Raw genomic sequence first — 22,569 nt, 5'->3', positions numbered from 1 at the left:
CATCCTTTCCCACCCAAGGATATCCCATGAACTGTGCTAATTTTGAAATGATACTCATGCTTAGGAACTGCAGAGTTAGGTGAACAAATCAGTAACAAGAAGATGTCTTTGTGGACATGGTCCTTGAGCTGGACAGACTAACCAGAGGGGAGTCAGTGAACAAAATAATGTTTGGTCCTTGTGGCCACGGCATAATCAGAGTGATGGGTGACTCACCTTTTCTCCCCACCCTTGCTGGGCCTCATAAACTTCATCCCTGACCTCTGTGGTCCCTGAGGCCCTGCTGGATAAGCTTGGCTGAAACTAAGGAGGTGAGTCCTTGGTGCCCTCGAATGGACTTCCTTGGGTGAAGTTGGGTCCCCTCCCCGGAGCGCACTAGTCTGCCATCCAGGATGCTGGAGTGGACAGAGGCCAGGGACCCCCTCTTTGCTCTGGAAGCTTTTGTTTCTCCTTTATTGCTAGGTTGGCATAATCCCTTGGGAAGCTTCTGCACATCTTTAAGCAGGAAGTCTGATTCCAAAGGTTCCAGTTCCCTGGTTGCCACGGAGTCACGTGTTCCTTAGGCTGGGTTTTCAGCCATATGATATAAATTATTTCCATTTAGAAATTAAGAAATTATGGTCTACATTTCCTACGCCCATGTCTCTGTAGTATTTTCCCACAAAGGAAATGCTTGTAAGAATTCTACGATCCCTGTTTGGATCCCATGTCTGTGGGCCCCTGTGGTTGCCTGGAGTTCACCAGGACCCTGCGGATAAAGGCTCCTGCCTCTTTTCCCATTCATGCATTTGAGTGAGTGTCTGAGAAAACATTACAAGGTGCTTGGCAGCTGCAAGTAGATTTTCCCATCATTTATTATTAATTATTCCTCTGAGCAGCTCTGTGAAGCAAGTAAATATTAATAAACAATATGTACTGATTATTAAGCCAAGACAAAGGTACGTCTTTTCCATGCCGCTTAATTTTAGATAAGCTGGTTGCACACAAATGGTGGCATAAACTTGAAACAAGGGCTTCGGGTGGGAAAACAAAGAAAACTGAGACCATGACTGGGAAGGGATAGGTCTGAGATCTGATTTTAAGTCTTCTCTATCCCCTTGGCAAAATCCGTCCTTGTTTTATGATTTGCCTGCTGAGGTTGGGATCTGCTTGCAGGCTGTCCCTGCCCCTCTGGTGCTGGTTTGAGATGATGTTTTAAGTCTCCCCAGTATTGTCTGAGGTCTGAGCCTTCATCCTCTGATTACAGTCAGAATGAATGGTCATTAAAGAAATTTGCATGTAGCATAAAGAAGATGGTAGTAAATCACCTGTAATCCTAGGCGTAAATGTTAGCGTGTTGCTTTAGATCTTTCACATCCTTTTTTGGTTCATCAATATTACATATTTTAAAACAATGAAGATTACACTGTGCCTACTGCTTGTAGCATGGTCTTCCCCCAACCTCAGTATTTTATATAAATGAAAAAAATATGAAACATAGGACGAACCAGTAGGTTGCTTGCTAATATTTATACTTTTATAAGATAATTATCTTTTGGAGAAATGTGTCTAGTTTAGCTATGCGTTAGCAGGCGCGGCATTTATTTTCCTCGTAGGCTGTGCACAAGCTGAAATAATGCCGGGTGTTTGGCCACGTGGACAACATTGCATCTGGGGACTCTGTCCTTGGAGGGCTGCAGGGAGGTTACCCCGTTGCTCTATAACCTGAAACTCATCTCACTTTTTAAAACTATCACTCGATACCTATTCTTAATTTTCAAAAGAACGTTTTTGAGGTTAGAAGGATACAATTTCTTCAAAGCCAAAGAAATGAGAAATAAGCCATAACCCCTTGCGCCTGCCATGTGACACTGGCGTGTTTCTCACCGGCCTTTTCCAAACATACCCACATGTGCGTTTCTTCATTTTTTTCAATGTGGGGGGTCATATTGTAAACCCATTTTGTAGTTTGTGGCTTCTTTTCCCCTCTTTGTTTCTCCCCCATTTAACCTCTGATCATCCTCCAGATCTGGGCTCAGACGCCCCTTCCTCCATCCCGCAGGAAGTCCCTGCTGCCCCGGCCAGGTCTGCTTCATAAACACACCCCCGAGCGAGCTCCACGAGCCTCCTCTGCACGGCGCTGACCTTGGGGAGGGTGCGCCTGTGGGTGGTGAGTGACTGGCGTCTCTCCCTCTGCTAGACAAGTGCCCCATGAGGCACGGGGACCCATTGGTTTTGCTCATAACTAAAGGAGCACCTGTGGCAACGCCTGGGGACCCTATAATAGCTGCCCAGCAAATATTTGCTCAGCAGACGGCAGTCTTGTGCATTATTCCGTGGTATTACCTTCTCTTGAAACATAATGTACCTGACTACCTAATGTGCCCCAGTATTGCTTTACTAAAGTTTATTTAATAAGTAACTCCCTGCTGTTGGCATCTACATTATTTGATTCTTCTCCTTTCTCAACATATGCTAAGCATTCTTGTGCGTAGATCTCTGCCCGCATCTCCGATCTTCCTGATGGAGAAACTCCTAGAAGGAGTAATTCTAATCTTCATTCTAATCCAAAATAGCCCATTTGTCTCAAAGTCAACAGGGCCGAAGATCTGAGGTAAATTACACAGTTGGGGGTGGGCAGCGACATAGGAGTCACACTTCCTGGTTCCTTAAGGCACCTCGGGGCACATCCAGTCTAGCCCACGAGTCCCCTTTGCGGCAGTTCCGGTGAGGTGTCAGCTCGGTGATGAATCTGGGGAGAGCGTCTGTCGTTCACTCCCTCCATCCAGAAGGATTCAGGAGTGTCTCCTGGGCCTGGCACCATCAGTGGCCCCAGGAATGTTGTTGGGGGTGTGCACGGCCCCTCAACAGTCTACTGGGCATCTGTCTAGACTTGGTCCATCACTCACACTAGGCTATAAGCCCCAGGAGGGCAGGGATCGCCACCAGCTCATTCACTGGAGTAAATGCTTAAATGGTTTTATGATAAAGTATGTGTATATTATGTGGTTCTCTTCTAGGATAAACTCAAAAGCTATTGATGTGTCATAAACAAATCACAGCAGTATTCTCAAAGTTCTGAAATAAAACTAAAGGTTTAGACATGAGCATTCAGCAAATGACCTGGAAGAATATTTTGAAGTCCAACCTAAAGGCAGAATCAGACGTAATTAGAGAATTGGAGGAACCTGAGGTGGCCTCCTCCCCGGCCCCACCACTGAACCCCTGGCCACCGAGAGGCCTACAGGAAGTCCCTGGGCCACCGGGAGGGTGATGCCAGCCAGACCGTGGGAGCCAGATGCCACGAGACGCCAGGGAGGGCTCCGGTGCCCAGAGGCGGCTGGCTGTCCTGGCTGCTTCACGGGACACCAGCAGGTCATCAGTGGACTGACAGCGTTGACCTCCGGACAATGAGCAGTTCTCCGATTCCAGACCACAACCTTATAGCTGCCATTTCTCATACATTTGGGTCTCTTACTGTTGAGGACTCCAGAGAGCTTTTGGGTCCGTGTGCGCATCTATCAGTAGTGACTGTGTTAGAGATTAAAACTGAGATGTGTTGAAAGCACAAGGATCCACCAGCACACGTGCCACAGACGGCATCACACGTCACTCTGCGCCCGGAGAGCCCCACTGTACATTTATGTGAGAAGCAAGGATAGAGAAGGAAAATAACAAAAACGGTTTTGACCTCGTGGACCCCTGGCAGGGTCCGAGGGCGCCAGGCACCCCAGACCCCGCTCTCAGGCTCTCCCGTACCACCAGGCTACCGCCACATGCTGCCTGTGCTTCCTTCAAACCGGGGCCTCCGTGCATCTCAAAACCATGTCCTGGGCACTGTCCTCAGCCTTCATCACCTTGGGGCCAAGCTCAGGCATTCCTGGTCTGATACACCTGCCACTTTTCATCATCAAACAAATCTCCCCGCAGAAGAACACCACTTGTGTCTCTGAGGAGCTCAGGGGTCCTCCCTCTGCCCAGCGCCTTAGGTCTCTGTCCTCTGCCTGTGGGTGCCCCCGCCCCCCGGCCCTCACTGCTCACCACCAGGAACCCTCTGCTCCAGCCCTGCCCGGGCTCCTCAAAGCCAGGCCTTCCCATCATACAGTTTTATTAGACACAGTGCTGAAGGCACATCCATCAGTATTAGAGACGTTCTGCCAACATACAGAACATGTTTTAAATGGAGCAAAGAAATTTAAATGGGAAGAAATTATAGCATGAGTGAGTTTATCCCTTTCAAGATAATCTTATTTAATAACCAAAAAAACTCACAAAGATGGGCATTTTATCCAGCCACAAAGGCAGCATGGCAGGTTATATATTGTGGTAATTACATGTTTGGGGTTTCATTCCTTCTTTAAACTAGATTTCTATTATTTCAGAAAATCAACCATTGTAGAAAAGGCCTATTCATTTATTTCATTGCTGGGTGGCCCATACACGGGAAAAATAGGTCAAGAACAGTAATCTAAATTGACTGCTGATAAATAATTAAAGCTAATGGAATTTTCTCAAATCTGCAAACTAAAATCTTTGAGAAATTGCCAGGACATAGTGCCTGCTGTTGTATAGAAAGATATTTTTTATTTAACACTTCAGTTTAAATGGCATTTAAAATTACTCTTTTCTATCACAAAGCCTGGAAGGAATCTGGGTTCATCTATAAAAGCAACCAAAAGTCCAGGGCTCCACTGACAGCCGCGTGATGCATCTTCAGATGATGAGATGGGAAGCGAAGGCTTCAGGATCCCGGAGCAAAGGGAAACTTCACTTTTCACTGATCTGCATTTTAAGTTGAGTTCTACAATCTGTGTATCATACAATATATATTGTCTTGCTTTAAAAACTCTGTACCTGGCCTGTGCATGTGTGTATCTGATAAAGGGAGAATTCCGGCTATCTCAGGTGACAGACACCTAGGGACATGAGACCAAGAACAATGTCTCTTTCACGGATAACTATGATTCTCTTACTGGTGCCATCAGGACCTTATGAAAATACTCTCGACAGACATGCAGAGAGGTTATTTTTGGAAGGGGTGGCTTACCAATAAGAAAGCAGATTGTGATAGTACAGTCAATAAGGCTGGCCTTAGACATGGTGCCCCATGTCGGTTTTGCTTTATTCGTGAGGATGATTCGGCCACCATCAGGATACTTTAGAATCCCGAGGACATCAGAATAAAGAGTCAGTACTAGATGCTTTTGAACAATGAGTGTTTTGGCTTTAAGTTGTAGAAAGGGGGACATTTTCTTGTTTCAGTTGGATAAAATGTCTTGGTTGAAAAAAAAATCACCAATTTGCTATTACTTTTTAGCAAAGTTGCAGCTGTTAAACTCAAGTACTTTTTAGTTTTTTAATTTTTTTCTTTTTTTCCTATTTTTTTAATTGAAGTATAGTTGATTCACAATGTATTATTTTCTGGTGTACAGCATAGTGATTCAGTTATACATATAAATATATTCATACTCTCTTCGTTACAGGTTACTACAAGCCACTGAATATAGTTCCCTGTGCTATACAGTAGGACCTTATTATTTATCTTTTCTGTACATACTAGTTTGTATCTGCCAATCCCAAACTCCCAATTTATCCATCCTTGCTCGATTCCCCATTATTTGGGTTTAAGTCTTTTTTTCTAATTTTTTATTTAGTGAAGGTATGAGGATTGAACCCAGGACCTCATGCGAGCTAAGCACGCACTCCACCACTGAGCTATTTCCCTCCTGCCATCTAATATTGTGATTACTATGTTTTCCTATATTTATAAATGACGGACTGCATTTCTGAAATTCAACTGTTTTGCATTTTTCTTTAAGAAAACACTCTATATAGAAATTTCTTTATTTAAAAAGAAATTATTCCATTCAAATTGCCCCTAGCTGGCCTCTGTGGAACCTTGTATCTAGAATCTGAATATTTGTATTTTGTATTTTTAAAGATTTTCAGAACCGTTTGTTCCCGGGTAGCCCGCGTGGCTGGGAGATGCAGTGGGTATTGCCGGGGCCATTATAAGGGTCCTGTTCCTTTCTTCTTTTCTAGAACTTTGTTCCAGCATGACTCGGGGCGCTTTTTAGGTAGCTCTTTGGACAACTCGAATCACGGGAGTAGATGGCATTAGAGACACTGATGGGAACTTAGAGCAACATCTCTGTCCAGAAGACAGTAGGGACATGAGACCCTGGAGGGAGGACCCGGGCAGAAGGGCTCTGCCAAATGTGTCACTCAAGAACAGTGAGAGTGGGGTGTGGTCCAGAGAGAAGACACGGGGTGCAGAAGAAGGTGATGGAGGGAGATGTCAGGGGCTGGCAGGGCTGGAGGGAGAGCTGAGCTCCATCACCAGGCCCCTGGAGAGGAAGGCTCAGCTGCTCACGGACCCCGGCCGGCCCGGCATACGGGGAACTGCTGCTTTGATCTACTCAAGAAAACGCATTATTAAACAAGTCAGTGAAAGTGCAGTCACCTCAAATCTGAGCTTTTTTTCCCTAAGTGAATTATTCACCAACAAACAAGTAATACATCATTCGTGCCCGACTCAGGACAGCTTCCCTCTGAATGTCAGCCTTTGGTGGGTAGCGCCCGTGGCCGGCGTTGACAAGCTTCTGAGTCCACAACGAGGCACAGTCCCAGGAGGGACAGAGTGGCGTGGGGAGGGCCAGCCATGTACCAGGACAGCCCAGGTCTCCTACCTTGGGCGGGAGGTTGGACCAGATGACCCTAGAGTTCCAGATTAACTTGATGAAGGTGACAGTTAACTAGTTGCTAAGTTGTGATTTAAGGGAGACAGCCCCTCACACCAACCAGTCTCCTAATTCTGTCGTTACCTGTTCTGTGTGATTGGTCAGCTGAAGGCTTCCTGTGTCTCAGAGTGAACCAGAAGGCTTTGAAAACATTTTAAATTTCAAACATACACAAGTCAGGGTGAAGAACACTGTGCACCCCCGGGTCCCCTCCTCCATCAGTAATAGGCATCCAGCCCTCAACACACTGGTGTCATCCTTTTTCTTGCTCATTACCCCTCCCCATTAAATTATTTTGAAACAAAAATCATATTTCGCCCATAAGTATTTTAATATGTATCTCTGAAAGACAAGGGCCCTTTAAAAAAAAAAAAGCTGCACTACCTAAAACATAGGTCACATCATTTAAAAATAAAAACAACTTGGGATCTGTTTTAACTTTAGTTCACTTGGCAGCCATATTTTGTCCATTATAATACATACACTTTTACACATTTCACCATCTTCAAAATCAGAGTGAGTATTAAAATCAGTGACGTCACAGTTTGATAAGCAGCATTTCTTTTTCTTGGTGTGGCATAGAATAATGGTGACATCATACATTTGATGGTATTAAACTTAGTGAAATCGCCTATATTATCTAATGATTTTCTTTGCCTAAACACCTAAAACATTTTCAAGACAGAATTTTCTTGCTTCAAAGCCTGAGTAATGAGGATGGATTAGTGACCTCATTTGGAGATACTTTCAGCCCCACGGTGGGTGTGTAGCATGTAACCCCCTCATGTATAACATTTCCGAAGGGTTTTAATATATTTTTGTCTGGCTCCTGTCAAGGGTTAAACTCCCCCACCTGAACACAGTGAAGGAAATGCGAGCTGAGACCAGGGGAGAGGGAGAGGCTGAGAGTTACCCTGGGCTTGGGCGATTCTGAAACAGAAGCTGGAGGGATGAAGCCACTTCTGCTGATGCCACAGGGCTGGGTCCCTAACGGTTGCTGCATCCAAATCTGGATTTTAAAATCTTCTGAAAATCATTTTATGACTCAGAATAACCTCAACAGCCTTGAGGTTCTTTCCTGTGGGTGCCCCCAGTTCTGCACCCACAATGTGAGGTCTTACGATGCTGGCCCGACATCATGTGTCAGTGCAGACAGGGCCAGTGTGATGGGTGTTGGGAGTGCCAGGCCCCTGAGAGGGAACAGAGCCTTCCAGAGACCACCCAAGCACTCAAAATGGGCAGAAAGTCAAAGATTCACACCATCTGGCTTCAGAGACTCTCCATCTTATGTCTCTCGCTGGCACCTCACAGGTACCAGCAAGTACTCCATGGCAATTTTGTGATTTTACTTCTGTTTTGCTGATAAATCAGAATGCTTTCTCTAGCAATCGTCATTAGATAGAAAATTCCTCGAAAGCATTTTGCCGTTCAATTTTCTGATCTAAAAAATGAGTTGTGAATCAGTGGTTTGGAGAATAATGAAAATCCTTTTCACACAGAAGCATCTCTCAATAAACGTTGTTTATTATTTGCAACGTACTCAAGGGAGAGGAGGTTGAAATGCACCAGTCGGGCTTTGCCAACAGACATCCGCTATTAATAATCTCAAGGGCATCACTTTCTCCGTGTTAAGATATTTGCTGCTTTTTTGCTCAATAAATGATACGGGAATGAAGAAAATTTGAAACAGCACTGAAAAACCTGTCACTGAATTAAGTGTTGTAACCTGAAATTTAAGTTTTTTGACCTTGTGTTAATTTCCTAATTATCAGTCAGGCCGGCGTGGTTTTGATTGGCCTGGCCCCCACTTTCTTCAGTTGGCAGTTGCAGAGAAGGTCACGTGGGTGCCTGTGATGACCGGGGGCGTCCTTGTCTGCAGTTTTTGGTGCTGTCCTGACGGCAAAGGGCGCTCTGTTCTAAAAGGACAATGAATAATGTCTTGTCCTCACTGACCAGTGACTGAGCAGCTCACGGGTCAAAAGTGAGCATCCTTGATTCTGCATCCTTAGTTTGGTACTAAACCAGTAAGATTTGGAGGTAGCAGAATTGGCTAAGGAATTTCCAAGACTGCCCCAAGTCAGAGTGGAATGGGAGATTTTTTTAAGCTGGTGACTTTGAAGTGCCTCCGTTTGTGTCTGTATGGGTGTGAATATTTAAGGCCTTTTTTTTCTCTTCGACTGTCTTCAAATAGACGTGCATGCTTGAGCACAGACGCACACATCCAGCTTTAATAGCTAACGGGTTATTTTAGCAGGTCTGTCGTGAGACGCGAACATGCCCAAAGACATGATTTTTAAAATATACTGGCTGGTTAGAGAGGCAGCCAGAGACGAGTTAACTTTATGTGCTGTAATCATGGGAGGCGTGGCTCCTCTGCCGTCCTAGAATGCTACAGAAGTACTTCTGTCATCTCTGTCTTCTCGGAGCTGGCATTCTTGTAAGGCTGGCCTTGCGCCGGGTTGGCGGGGCTGGGGTAGACCTGGGACGAGCCTAGTAAGAGGCACTGTTCTGTGGGCTGAGCACCAGGTCGCCTGGGTCTTGCACCCAGCTCCCCCGCCACTCTCCCTCCGCTCTTCGCAGTGGACTCAGATGCCTTGACCCCACCAGCTGTCACATTCTGTGACCCCATCCAACGTCACCATTTCCCCTCTGAGTTTGGGCTCATTTACAAGCCTTTTGAGTGATACATGTGTGCCCCCCACAGTGTTGCCATCCTGGTGGTCCCTGTGTTGTCATCCCTGCGCCCCCACCTGGCCAAGTGATTGATTCCTTCACAAGATCTCTCTGCGACGTGGGCCTTGAAGGCCCCTGGGTTTACATTCCGTCTCTTCCAGCTGTGCGACGCCGAATGCATTTCCTTCCCTTTCTGAGCCTCAGGCATCCTTGTCTGTGACATGTGGATATCAGTTCCTTCTGCTGGCAGAGTTACTGTGAGAAGCAGGTGAATGTAGTCTATCCAGAGTCCCTCACCCACTCTGACACTCACCAGACGGTAACTATCATTAACTTCGCCCACAACCCCCTTCCCCATGTGCTCCTCAGACCTTGTCTCCCTTCCTCCTCCTCCTCACAATCATGGCAGCCTCTTCCCCAGAACTCCCTTAGCCCCTCACAGGTTGGTTTCCACCCCCCGACTCTGCCCATGTGCCCTCAGCGCTCCATGGATGTCCGGTCCAGCAGTGTCCCCTGGCCTCGCAACTGTAACAGCATCTGATACCAGTGCCTTTTCCCTCTTGAAACTGCCTTCTCTTGACCTCACATTCCCCTGACTTCCCCCCTACTTCTTTCGACTTTTGTTCTTTCTCTGGCTGTCGAAGGGGCTCGCCAGCCTTGACCCTCTCCCTGAAGAACCCTGACTGGTGAATGCACTCCTCAGCCCCTGAGCTGCCCAACGTCGTGGCTGCTGGCTGCACATGGCTCCGAGGGGCCCCTTAACAGGCAGCAGGTGCAGACTGAGATGGCAGAGAGACAGCCCAGCTTTCAAAGACTTGATACCAAAAAAGAATATGAAGTATCTTATTAATAATTTTTATATTGATTATCTGGAAATTATAATATTTTGGATATATTGGGTTAAATGAAACTGAAATTGATTTCATCTATTTCTTTTTGCATTTTTAACATAGTGATAGAATGCTTTTAAGTCACATGGGCGGCTGTCACTCTGTGTTGGCAGTGCTGGCCTGGGATGTGGAGCCAGCCCAGCCTCTAGGGCTCACATCCAGGTGGGGCAGTCTCTCTCTTGCCCAGTTCTTAACACGCTTTGAGAGATGGTTTGCTCTTTAATTTATTCTCTCACACACCTGTTCCACGGCCTTTGTGCTACCCCTGTGTCCCAGGCCCCGTTCTAGGCACAGAGGTGACAGAAATGAATGCTCCTGATCTTTCTGCTTACCAGTCTGCGGGCCCCAGAAGGTACCTTGTGCAAAGCCCGGGGCCATCCTGCAGCCCTCCGCACTGTACAGTGTGGGAAGCAGGCCACTGTAGGGCCCCTCTGGGAAAAGGGACCTGGCATGGACTGTAAGCAGCTTCCATAGCCCAGCCTTCTGGAGTGTTAAGGCCCCTTGTGCCTATGTTTCCTCAGCAAAATATCACCCAGACCTGCATTGGATGCTGGAGATTTGCGGGGGGCGGGGGGGTACTAAAATGCGCTCCCTGCCCTCAAGCAGCCCCCAGTCTGGAAGAAAGAGGATGCACTCCCAGCGATGATCACAGCTGCCACCCTAAACTCCGTGTGAGAAGGGATAGGACGCACATCCCGTACGTGACGTTGGGGCCTGGCTGCTTCTGGTTCTGTGATGACCAATCCAGGCATGTTGGAAGCCTCAGGGGCCCCTCTCCAGAGCCCAAGGGCCATCAGGTGCTACCAGCTGTCAGACAGGGCAAGGCAGACCCTCAGCCCACCCCAGGGTTTCCAGACCACCTGCGGGTGGTCAGGGGGCTCAGCCGTGGCTCCCTGGAAAGCCAAGGGCCATCCCGGGGCCCGGGCCTCCACAGTTCCCACCAGCGGTTGGGAGGGCAGTGTCACGTGGCGGTTCTCGTCCTTGACCTGTTCCCAGCTTATTTGTAAATTAGATTAACATGGGTCCATGGCCTTCCGAGAGGAAGATTCGCCACGCCTCTGAGCCAGCGAGGGTGCGCGCGGTCAGCACCTCCGCCCCCCACGCCCGCAGGCAGTGAGGACACGGGAATCCAGTGCCACCTCATTAAAGAATGGCCTTCCTCAGAGTCAGCCTTTGGGGAAAACAAATGGCAAACTCCATCCTTCATCTTGTGTTTGCGGTTTGTGATTAAAGTATCGCTCAGTGTCATCATCCTGCCTGTTTGTCCTCCTCTGGGGAGGTAAGGAGACCAGCCCACCCCCCCACAGAGGCCCGAGGGCTCTTTCCACCTTCTCCTCCCCTCCACAGAGAACCCAGGCCGTGTCACCTCCTCCTGGGGACACAGTGAGCTCCGTGCGTATAGACCTCCCACTTCGTCGCCTGCGGTGGCCAAGTTTCTCCCAGAGGAGTGGCTCATTCCTCATGATAAAAACTCAGGCTTTCCTGATCCCGCGTGGGTGCAACCCATAATCGCTCCTCCATCACTCTCCACCCTTTGTAGCCTTTCTCTCCCTTTCCCTTTCAGGGTCATGGCTTATCCCCTATATTTCTGAAAAGCGTAGTGGGCTAAATGAGGCATTGTATTAGTTTCCTGTTGCTGCTGTAACAAACTAGCAGACCCAGTGGCTTAAAACAACAGCAGTTTGTTATCTGACAGCACTGGAGGGCAGAGTCCAAAATGGGTTTTACTGGACTGATATAGGATGTGGGTAGAGCTGTGTTCCTTTCGAAGCTCCAGAGGAGAGTCATTTCCATGCCTTTTCCAGCCTCTTGGGCCGCCTGGGAGCCCTGGCGGGTGCCCCTCTGTCATTCTGCCCTCTGCTTCCATCACACATCCCCTCTGACTCACCCTCCTCCCTGCTCTCATAAGGACCAGTTTGACCACATCAGGCCCACCTGGATAATCCCGGGTAATCCCCCCAACTCCAGATCCCTAACATGATCACAACTGCGAAGTCCCTTTTACCATGTGACCTAACATAGTCACAGGTCCTGGGGATTAGGACCCAGACTTCTTTAGGGACCGTTACTGTGCCTACAGTATTTTAAGAGACTGGCAAAGAGTTTGTTCATTTTTTTATCGTTGAGCTGGGTGTAAAGACAGAGAAAATGACCCAGTGGAGGAACTAAAGGACTTCTCCAAGGATATGATGGTATCACCTTTAAGAATGCAACCTAGCGAAAAATGTATGATTAAAAGGGAAATTACAATACCTCTTGAGCAAATACTTTCACAAGGTTACAGTACAAAGTAATGTGGGTTAGTTATGTTTGGCAAAGCGCTTATGGTACAGCCCTGTCTGACGAGGTCACCCTGCAGTGATGGAGATGTTCCGTATCTTCAGTGTCTGGTGCGGTGGCTGCCAGCCTCATGTGGCTACTGAGGACTTGAAATGTGGCTCCTGCAACTGAGGAACTGAATTTTTAATTTAATTCAGTTACATCTGAATATAAATGGCTGGTGGCCACTGCATTGGGCCACCTGGGCTAGAACAAGGGGTCCTCCCCTGGGGTCTGTAGGGGGTGCTTAGGAAGCCCTCAGTGAAATAGTTTGCAGTTTCCTCCCTCAGGAGAGGGTCAGTAGCTTTCCTCAGATTCTTGGAAAGTTTTCATAACCCAAAAAGATTACGGGCCCAGGACCAGAGGAAACATTGGAGACCGGTGGGCACAGGACACCTGGGGCTGTCGTTCTCCCTAACCCTGCAGCCGGACTGCTGTGGTCACAAGCTGGCTTCCAAGTGTGGAAAGGGTGCCCCCTTGATTTGGATGCTTGGCTAAAGGAACCCCAAATGCTGTCAGTCAGGTAGTTACCAAAAGATTAGACGCCAAGCAAGCCCGTGTGTATACGCAGCTCCCCTCGGGGACTGAGCAGGCCCAGGGCCGGGGCTGCTTAAAGAGCCACAGAGTTCCGGGGGGAGAGGCTGGGCTCGTCCCCCTTGGCTGTCCTCGTCCCCCACAAAAATCACGCCTGTCTCCCTGCTCAGATGCTGCGTTCTCTGCGGCACTGCTCTTCATCTGAATTCATCCTCCCTCTCACGTTCTCCCAGCACAGGCCTTTTTCTGAAATGATACTTTACTCTCTGCCCATGTGATGGTTGATTGGTCCAACTTTACTAATGCTAGTCAGCTTCACTTGGGCGTCTGCATCAGCCTTGGGGCTTAGAAAAAGGTAGATGCGTGGGCCTTTGTCCAGACTTACTGAACCCGATCTGGCACATAAATCATGCCCAGTAACCACCTTCTGTGCCCCGGCTCTCCGTAGAAGAAAAGTTGCCTTATTCAAGTTCTTTCAAAGTATTTGCAGCACTTTCTCAATTACTTCATTTTTTCTATTTTTTAAAAATTGCGATATAATTCACAAAAAGGTTGTGTAAGTGTGAGGTGTGCAGCGTGTTGGTTGGATCCATTCACACGCTGCAGTGCGATTCCTGTAGTTCAGCTAACACCTTTGTCGTGGCACATCGTTAGCATTTTTTCACACTGAGATCTAGTCTCTTGGTAACTTTGAAGTTTATAATACAGTATTATTGACTGTAATCACTATGTTGTGCCTTAGTCGGTTACTTCATTTTGAATAAAATAAAATGTCCTTATGTTGTGAAATGGGTACCGGTGGCTTAGGATAAAATTTCCAGGGACTGTACCAGACATGGCTTCCCAGTTCACATCTGTCCCATTTCCCATCCACAGCGCTCAGAAGTAACGGGTGACGTGCGGGATAGTGACCCAGGTCTGTTTCAGATACAAAGAAGTCAAACCTCCATTATAATACCCTAGTTTACACCTAATTCTCTTAGACCAGCACCAGCAGAAACTTTAGTCCATAGCACGTTGAAAATGAGGGGTGTACAAACAGGACTCAGTCGAAATAAAGACAAGGGGTAATTCTGAAGTAAGTCCGGGTAAACGCTGGGGCACCCGCCGGCATTCTCCCCGTGGGAGGGAGGGAGGGGGCAGGGGAGGCTCCGGGGTTGCTTTATGTAATAACAACCATCGCTGAATTGGAAACTGTACTTAGGAGACCTTAACGAATGTTTTCCTTCTCTTTTCTTCTCCCATGGCTGTTTCCGGACCCACCTTCTCACCCCAGGATTTGCGCAAGCAGGTAGCGCCACTGCTGAAGAGTTTCCAAGGGGAGGTAAGCGTTCATATTTATTTCATATCCGCAGCCGCCTTCCTAGTTCATCAGGCTTTCTTCGTAGTCTCATTAAGTAAATGCCACTGACCGAGGGTGCTTACCCAGACAAGCCTCCCCCACTGCACCGACCCAGCGTCATGCAGATGATGTGTTTCTCAAAGGGATGTTTCCACCGAGTCCTCAATTAAAGCTGGCGTGGGAGGGGAGGCCATCTTCAGGATGTCAGAAGGTGCAGAGGAATCGGGGGGAGGTGGCCAGCAGGTCGCACTTGCCACGGTGGATTGAGCTTGTTCAGACCACAGCCTCCAGGAGTCCGTGGACCTCCCCAGGCTCACCAGATCCCTGAGCTGGTCTGGGGCTGCCACCACGAGGCCTCCCACGCGGAAAGGATGGAGTAGGGCAGTCTGGTCCTTTCATGCACTACTCAGGGGCCGGGCCAGGAGAGGAATTTCACTGGCCAGTTTCACAGGCAGAAGCCACGAGGAGTAGTTTGGGCTCTGTCTAAGGAAGCGTTTTCTAATGGGTCCTCCTGCAGGCAAGATGGCAGGGCCATTCATCTGAGACGCGTGTGCCCTGGCGGCAGTTAATCCACAGAGAGGACGGGCAGTCGAGGTGGGGAACATTCCAGCTCCTTCTCAGCCCTTTGTGTAGAGACTTGGTGAATTTTAGAAAACCAGAAATTCTGTTATTGTTGTGGAATCATTCATTCTTAGCTTCTCCCCCTGGAATGATGGAAGCGGTAATTATAGCGAAGAGAGGGGGCTGGACTTTTTTCAAGTCCTCTCAAGAACCCACATGGGTGGGATCTTAGGAATTTTGTGTTCTCACAACTTCACAACTCACAGATAACCAGGAAGGGAGCAGGACTTGGGGAAGTGAGGCAGCAGGCAGATGGGGCTGGAATCCTGGGCCCAGAGCTCAGAGCAAGAGATCAGAGCTGCAGGTGACAGCAGAGGGTGAGGGAGCCAGGGAGGTTAGTGAGGAAGACAGCAGAAGAGGCCAGAGAGAAGATTCCAGGACGGCGGGACCTGCGTGGCAGCCACAGGCGCAGTGACCGCTGGTGATCCCTGCAGATTTCAGCACTGCACAGGCAGGGCTTTTCTCTATTTATAATTTCCTGCCGCAGGAAGCCCCCTGTGCTTGGCTCCGAAAGGCACAGAGGGACATCAGGACCCCAGGTCTTGGAAGGACTTGAATCGCCCTTCCTCAGTATTGTATCTCCAGACCTTCGTTTTCTGAGTGAAGCCGGTACCGTACACTACCCACGTGTAATCTGATCTCTTCCTCCACCTGCTTCTGTGAGACCCGTTGGCTCAGTATTTCTCTGGCTGAAATAGCTCAGGGTCCCTTTTCTGTTGTTTGCTTGCTTTTCTTTCTTTCTGAAAAACTTCCAATCTACCTACAAGTGGAAAGAGTGGTGTAATGGACAGCTGAACGCCCTTCACCCAGACTCATTGCCTGTTAACACTGTGCCACTTTTGCTCCCCTCCCCTCACCCCTGTCAGTGCTCAACATTTGAAAGGAAGCTGCAGAGAGCGGGCTCTGAACCCTCAGCACGTGCGCATCTCCTAAATTAGGGACATTTCCACCATAATCCTGAGTATCATGCTTGGCAAAATAACATGAATTTCCTGCTATCTGAGATTCCATCCAAAATCCCATTTCCTTCCTTACCCCCAAAATATCTTTTATAATACATTTGGGGGACATACATATATATAAATATATATGTATTTCTCTTTTAATATAGGCACTCTTTTCACCCCCTCCCCTTTATATTGTTATCGATTTTTCTTAAAAAGAGTCTAAGCCAGTTGTATAGATTATCCCACATTCTGGATGGGGTGATGGGTTTCAGTCTGGCTCTATTAAATTTAAAATGCCTGTGAGACATCTAGGCTTCCTATTTGCCTGCTTTTTTTAAGGCAATTTGGAAAGTAAATATTTTTCTGGCACCATTAATATCTACCAAGCCTCTGCTAATTGCTATATTTGTATTAAATAATGTGTGCTAATTTCTAATAAGCTGAGTAGAGAGAGCTAAAGCCTGCTTGTTTCTGAAGAAGCTTGCACAGCAGAGGGTGACTGCCCGTGGGGACCCCGCGGGCAGGCACTGCCCGGAAGGCAGCGTGTCCTGGTGCTTAGGTGGGGCGGGACCCATTGTTTTTCTAAAAAGCCACCTTCTTTAGTAACCAGAGGCTTGTTCTCTTTTATCAATGTCTGCTACTGCAGTTTTATTTATCAGCTACATTCTTTGAGTTCATCCCAATGTGCTTGCATTCCCCCTGGAAAAATGTCCGTTAGTGAAAACAGGATCTGTGCTCAGAATTTGTATAGATTTCTTCCTTACTTGAGATCCCCCAAAGAAAAAACACGAAACAAAGCAAAATAAAGTTTTCTGAGAGCAAGAAATTCACAGAGGGCTTTAGAGTTTCTGCAAGAACACTTACTTGTGTGTCGTAACGTCACGGGAAACGCTAGCTGGCCAGGGTACCACGCTCATGCCCTCGAGTGCTGTCTTGGAGTTCTGAATGTAAATCCAGACACCCTCCTTCCCATGGTTCATGGGACTTGCATGATTCGGTAAGTGCTTACCTTTCTAGAGTCTGCTCTCCACTTACCTCCTACCCCTGGGTCCGCGGCCATCCTGATTCTCTGCCAGGCCCCTGTGCCCTGGGCATCCTCACCCGCCTCCAAACCTTTGCAGGACTGACCTGCTTCTGAAACGCTCCTGTCTCCTTCCGCTTTACCTGGCTCACTCGGCGTGGGTGCCGCTTCCTCAAGGAAAGTCTGCCCTGAGCGCCAAAGGAGAGGCCAGGTCCCCCTACTGCGTGCTCCGGCTGCACCACTGCTAGTGATGCATTAGTCATCGTGTCCGAGAGCCACCTGTCCCTTGGTCCTGGTCCCCTTGCGTCTGTGCAGTGAATGGAAGCAGCCGCTGCACGTCGTCCTGTCGGCCACTGTGTTCCTGACACCCGACGCAGCAACTGAGAAACGAGAAGTGTCTGGGGTCTCACTAGTTTGGGTTATTGATAAATGATGGAATAGCAAGGTTCCTCCCGGGTCAGTTTGTAAAGCACTCTGCCTCTGTCCTTTCTCCAGGATCTTTGCTGATCATAAGGTGAAAGGGACCCCAGAGGGTTTGCTCAGGAAATGCCATTAGAAGAAACTAGTAAATAACGATTTGTTGTCCTTGATTGAAAGGTTTGGGATAATACAATCATGATGATTATTCATAATTATTATAGCAAAGTCATCAAGTTTAACTTACACTGAAGTGGGATTTATTATTGCTCCACTTCAATTTGTGCTTTGTAACCCATCCAGCTGATTTCGTGGGGGGGGGGGTATCCAATCCAATTTAAGACTTATTTCAGTCCAGTAATTCAGACAAGCCCTTCAGTGAAGTGACACTTACATTCTCCAGTAATTGTAAATAGTAAATTGTCTCCCCCCTCCCCTTGCTTCTCTCCCTGAGGGGTCCTCATATGGAGGTTGAAGGGAGAAGGAGTTGGCTTGGGCCCTACTCCTCTTGGCTGTAGGAGAGCTGGATACTTAACCCCGTGTCCTCAGGGAGGGAAATCCTCTTAAGAAATAACTTAGTTGCTTATATTAGAGGGGAAATAAAAGGCTAAAAATCCATGAGCTCAGCATCCAGCTTAAAAAGTTATAAAAGTATGACAATTTAGCTTAAAGAAAAGAGGAAGAAGGAAATTTAAAAGACAGTGAATAGTAATATATAAACTAAAATGAATGAAAAAGAAAAGAAAGACCCAGGATAGAAACAGCCCAAAAGTTGCTTCTTTGAAACAACTGCTACACTAGACAAACCACCTTCCTAAATCAAGGAAAGAAAGGTTAGGAATGAAAATGGGGTAACTTTGCAGCTACAGCAGAGATTAAAAAGCTAATAAGGGACTATTATAATCAATTTTATGCCAATAAATTTTTAAAGCTAAACTAAATGGACAAATTTCTAGAATACTGTGATGTACCAGAGCTGATTAAAAAAGAAATAGAAAACCTGAATAGCTTTATAACAGTTGCAGAAATATTTCCACAAGGTCCAGACAGTTTTATTTACAAATCCTGTCAATCATTCATGAAACGGTCCTAATATTTTGCAAACTCCTTCAGAAAATAGAAAAAGAGAACACTTCCTAACTCATCTTATGAGGCTAGTATAACCTTCATGCCAAAAGCAGACACAAGAACAGTATAAGAAAGGGAAATTAAAGTCAGTCTTATTTATGAATAGGTATGCAGAAGTCTTTAAAAAAGTATGGGTAAATTGACTCCCTCAAGCTCCATGTATCCCATGAATGCTGTTTGGGTTAACAGAAAAAATTATTAGTACAAATGAATATCACTCACAGATTAAAAAGGGAAAATCTGAACAGTCACAGGAAAAGAATTTGGTGGATTTCAACATCCATTCATGATTTAAAAAAAATACTTACAGTGGTAGAGTGAGTGTACGCCTGTCATGCACAAGGTTCTGGGTTCAATCCTCAGTACCTCTGTTAAAATAAATAAATAAATAAACCTGATTACCCCCCAAAATATTATAAAAATAAACTTTCAAAAAATTACCAGCAAATCAGGAATAGACGGGGACTTTGTTAACCTGGGAAAAGTTATTTATCAAAAACCTACGTCAATCATCACACCTAGTGATGTTAAAAACGTTCCCTGTAAAGTCAGGAAGAAGACAAGGATGCTTACCGTTGCTACTTTTATTTAACATTGTACTGAAAGTTTTGGCTCACATGGAAGACAATAAAAAGAAGTACAAGGATTAGAGCAGAAGAAATAAAACTCTCATTTTTCAAGTGAGCCTCAATTATTTAACAGGGTTGCTAGGTGCAAAATCAATATACAAAAGTAATTGCATATCTCTAGGTCAATAGCACACTGAAAAAGGATACCACTGAAGAGAGAGCAACAAAAAATACAGGATTCCTAGAACTTTCTGGAGAAAAGTATAACATTCTTATTGAACAATATTAAAGATGATTCTATTAGACAGAGTTAAGGTATTCAAGGATAAAATTTCCCACTATTACTGAAGATGTCAGTTTCCCCCAAACTGACGGTAGAGTGAGTCATCATAGTTCCAATCAAAATTCTAACAGGATTTTTCATGAAACTTGAAAAGCTGGCTGGAGTTTATGTGCAAGAACGAATGGTCAATAATGGCAAAGAGACTATGAAATAAGAACAAGACAGAGGATTTGCCCTACAAAGTTACACGAATTATCAGAGTTACAGTAATTGGCGCAGGGACAGATAATATGCCAGTGGGACATAGTAAAGAAAGCAGGAACTGACCGACACATACACAGAAGCCAAACATATTACAAAGATGGCGTTACAGATCAGTGAGGAAGGGGTGGACTTTCCAATAAACAGCCCCCTGACAACTGGGTATCCTTATGGAATTAAGTGACATTGGATGCCCGTCTCACACCATATGCCAGCACAAATTACAGGCGAAGACTTAAGGTAAAGTTTTAAGACTTTTAGAGGAAAATATAAAACGTGATGACTTTGGGTTGGTAAGGTTTCTTAAACAGGAAACCATAAAGGAAGAAATTGTTACTTTCACCTATATTAAAATTGTAAAGTAAAAGCTTGCCCCCCTCTCCCCACCTGCCCGCCATCAGAAATTCACCCTAGAGAAAGTGAGAGGTGAACCCGGGGCTACTAGCTCAGATTCACTTTTGTGAACTAGAAAAAGGCACCACTTCTGTCAAGACATTTTCGTTACCTCTTGGAAACTCATCATAATAAAGATTCCAACCTAGCTGAACCTTCTTCATGATAAAGATCAAATGCCCTGATGTGAATGGTGCATCCTAGGGTCTACTGAGAAGTGATCATACTAGGGTATCGTTTGCCACAAATCACAAACCAGGAGGCACACATAGTTCCTGACAAAGGATTGGTATTTAGAAAATAATTTTTCTAATATTTTGCCCATTAATAAGAGAAAGACAAACATCCCAATAGGAAAATGGGCAAAAGCCATGAACAGCACTCTCAGAAGAGAAAATCAGAACAGTCAATGCACGCACGAAAGGACGCTCAACCTTGTAATCAGGGAAATGCAAGGCGAAATAGTCTAACTGCAACTCATTCCTGTCTAGCAGGCTGGCCAGGATTCAAATGGCAAGATAAGAGTGTAAACGGTGCAACCGTTTTGAAAACCAGTCTGGCGTCAGATTCTAGAACCGAAGACGCAAGACGCACATATACTTTGACACGGCAGCTCTCCTCCCAGGTATACGCCCTAAATGAACTTAAACACGGGCCAGGGAAGCCAGTTCAGGAACGTTTGAAAATGCTAAACAAGTGAAAACACCCCGCTTTCCATCAGGAATAGAAAGAGTAAGTAAAGACTGGTGTATTCATACCCTGCAATACGATGTAGGCAGGGGAGAGTGTCTGAAATGCCGAAATGTGCGGTGCGGCCCTGAGCTGATGCTCTTCAGGGATTCTTTTCCATTATGTAATAAAACCATAAAGAAAAGGTTAAACAGGAAATCCAGAGCAGAGGCTATCATATTTAGGCACAAAGGAGGCTTCAAAGGTCGTGGGGATGTTCTCACTCTCAGGATTGCCTTTTGTTATTAATACTTTCAGTAGTCTTTTATGAGTGTGAACTAATTCTTTCAAAAAGAAAGAATCGTGCTTCCACACAGTGGCTACATCATTCTGTGTTTGGGTGTCAGAAGCCGAGTTTTATCTTCCCCCTTCCCTTCGCGTGTTTCCTCCATGTTAAAGCACGTTTGTGATGACGTTCGAAATGGCGCTTGTGGGACACTTCGCAAGTCTGAGTGCTGTGCTCCGTGCGTTTCAAGCACGTGCTCGCCTGGTGGTCACAGTACGGGAGAGTTGCCGCTGTGGGTCACCTTCCTGTCACTAGATCTCCAGAGCTGGAGCCAGCTCTTCTGTTGGCTCTGACCTGGGAGGATGTGCCGCTTCCTCAAACACCATCCCTCCACACGGGCTTGAGCCCACCTTCTGCCTTCTCAGGGACCACAGTCCTGCGGTTACGCCCTCTCCCGTATCTTCAGCCTCTGCTGGTTAGCGGATGGTTCTTGTCAGCATCCCTGCAAGTGGTAGCATGTTCCATCTTGGGAGGGAAAGTCCTTTGTGCGCCAGCCCTCCAAAGAGCAGTCCATCCTGTGTGTGTCCGCATCCCTCTTCAACCCGCCCCGGTCTCGCACCCACCCCACCCCCGACCCTTTTGGTCCTCAGCTCTCTCTCCAGCGCCACTCAGCCCCCCGACCTCTCTTGATAATCTCCTCTTCTGAAGTCCCGTGATGCCGCACCCTCTGAGTTTTCCGTTTACTTCTCTGACTATTGATTTTTAGTCTCCTGGGGTTGTTTTTTTCTTTTCCTTCAGATCTGAAGAATGGCATTCTTTGCTATATAATCTCTCAGTATCTATGTGCTGAAAACTCAGATCCTTCTCCCTAACGTGGGCTTCTCTCTTGAGTTCCAGCTCCTGTGAGACCACCTGTTTGACGTTACCTTAGTTTTCCACAGGAGAGAATGTTTTTTTAAAAACTGAAGTATAGTCAATTTATAGTATTATGCTAGTTTCTGGTGTGCAGCATAGTGATTCATTTGTGTGTGTGTGTGTGTGTGTGTGTGTGTGTGTGTGTGTATTCCTTTTCCTATTCTTTTTCATTATAGTCTATTACAAGGTATTGAATAGAGTTCCCCAAGAGAGAACCTCACCCCACAACCAGCTCCCCTTCTGCAGCTTCCACACCTACTGAAACGCCCTCCTTCTCCGTCCTCTCCCCTCTCAGGAGTAACTCCCCAGGCTGCCTGGTTGCCTCAGCTGGAAATCTGGGACAGCCTCCTCTCTCAGGATGCCCCCATCTCCTCCGTCCTACCCACAAAGTGCACCTCAGATCAACTGATCCACACGCTTGTCCACAGCCATGTCGGGCGTCACCCGGACCACTGCAGGGGCTCCCAGACTGATCTCTGTTCCTGCCCTCACCCTCCACACCCCCACTTCCTCTCCAAGCATCTGCCAGGATCAGGATCAGGCCCCTTCCTTGCTTCCAGCCTTTCTGTGCCTCCTCCGGGC

The 22,569-nt window shown here is 46.8% G+C and overlaps 1 protein-coding gene across 11 annotated transcripts in view; it reads left to right on the top strand.

Moving 5' to 3' along the window:
• CUX1 (cut like homeobox 1) overlaps positions 1-22,569 on the top strand; it is a 352,302-nt gene that overhangs the window by 160,654 nt on the left and 169,079 nt on the right. For all 11 annotated transcript variants that reach the window (XM_072943159.1, XM_072943158.1, XM_072943157.1 and 8 more), the window contains exon 3: positions 14,412-14,459. In XM_072943159.1, coding sequence (XP_072799260.1) covers positions 14,412-14,459 — 48 coding nt within the window. The remainder of the gene's footprint in view (positions 1-14,411; positions 14,460-22,569) is intronic.

The sequence above is a fragment of the Vicugna pacos genome, chromosome 18 (assembly GCF_048564905.1).
Source record: "Vicugna pacos chromosome 18, VicPac4, whole genome shotgun sequence".
NCBI lineage: Eukaryota > Metazoa > Chordata > Mammalia > Artiodactyla > Camelidae > Vicugna > Vicugna pacos.
The sequence above is the reverse complement of the archived record's forward strand: the minus strand, read 5'-3'. Positions and strand labels throughout refer to the sequence as shown.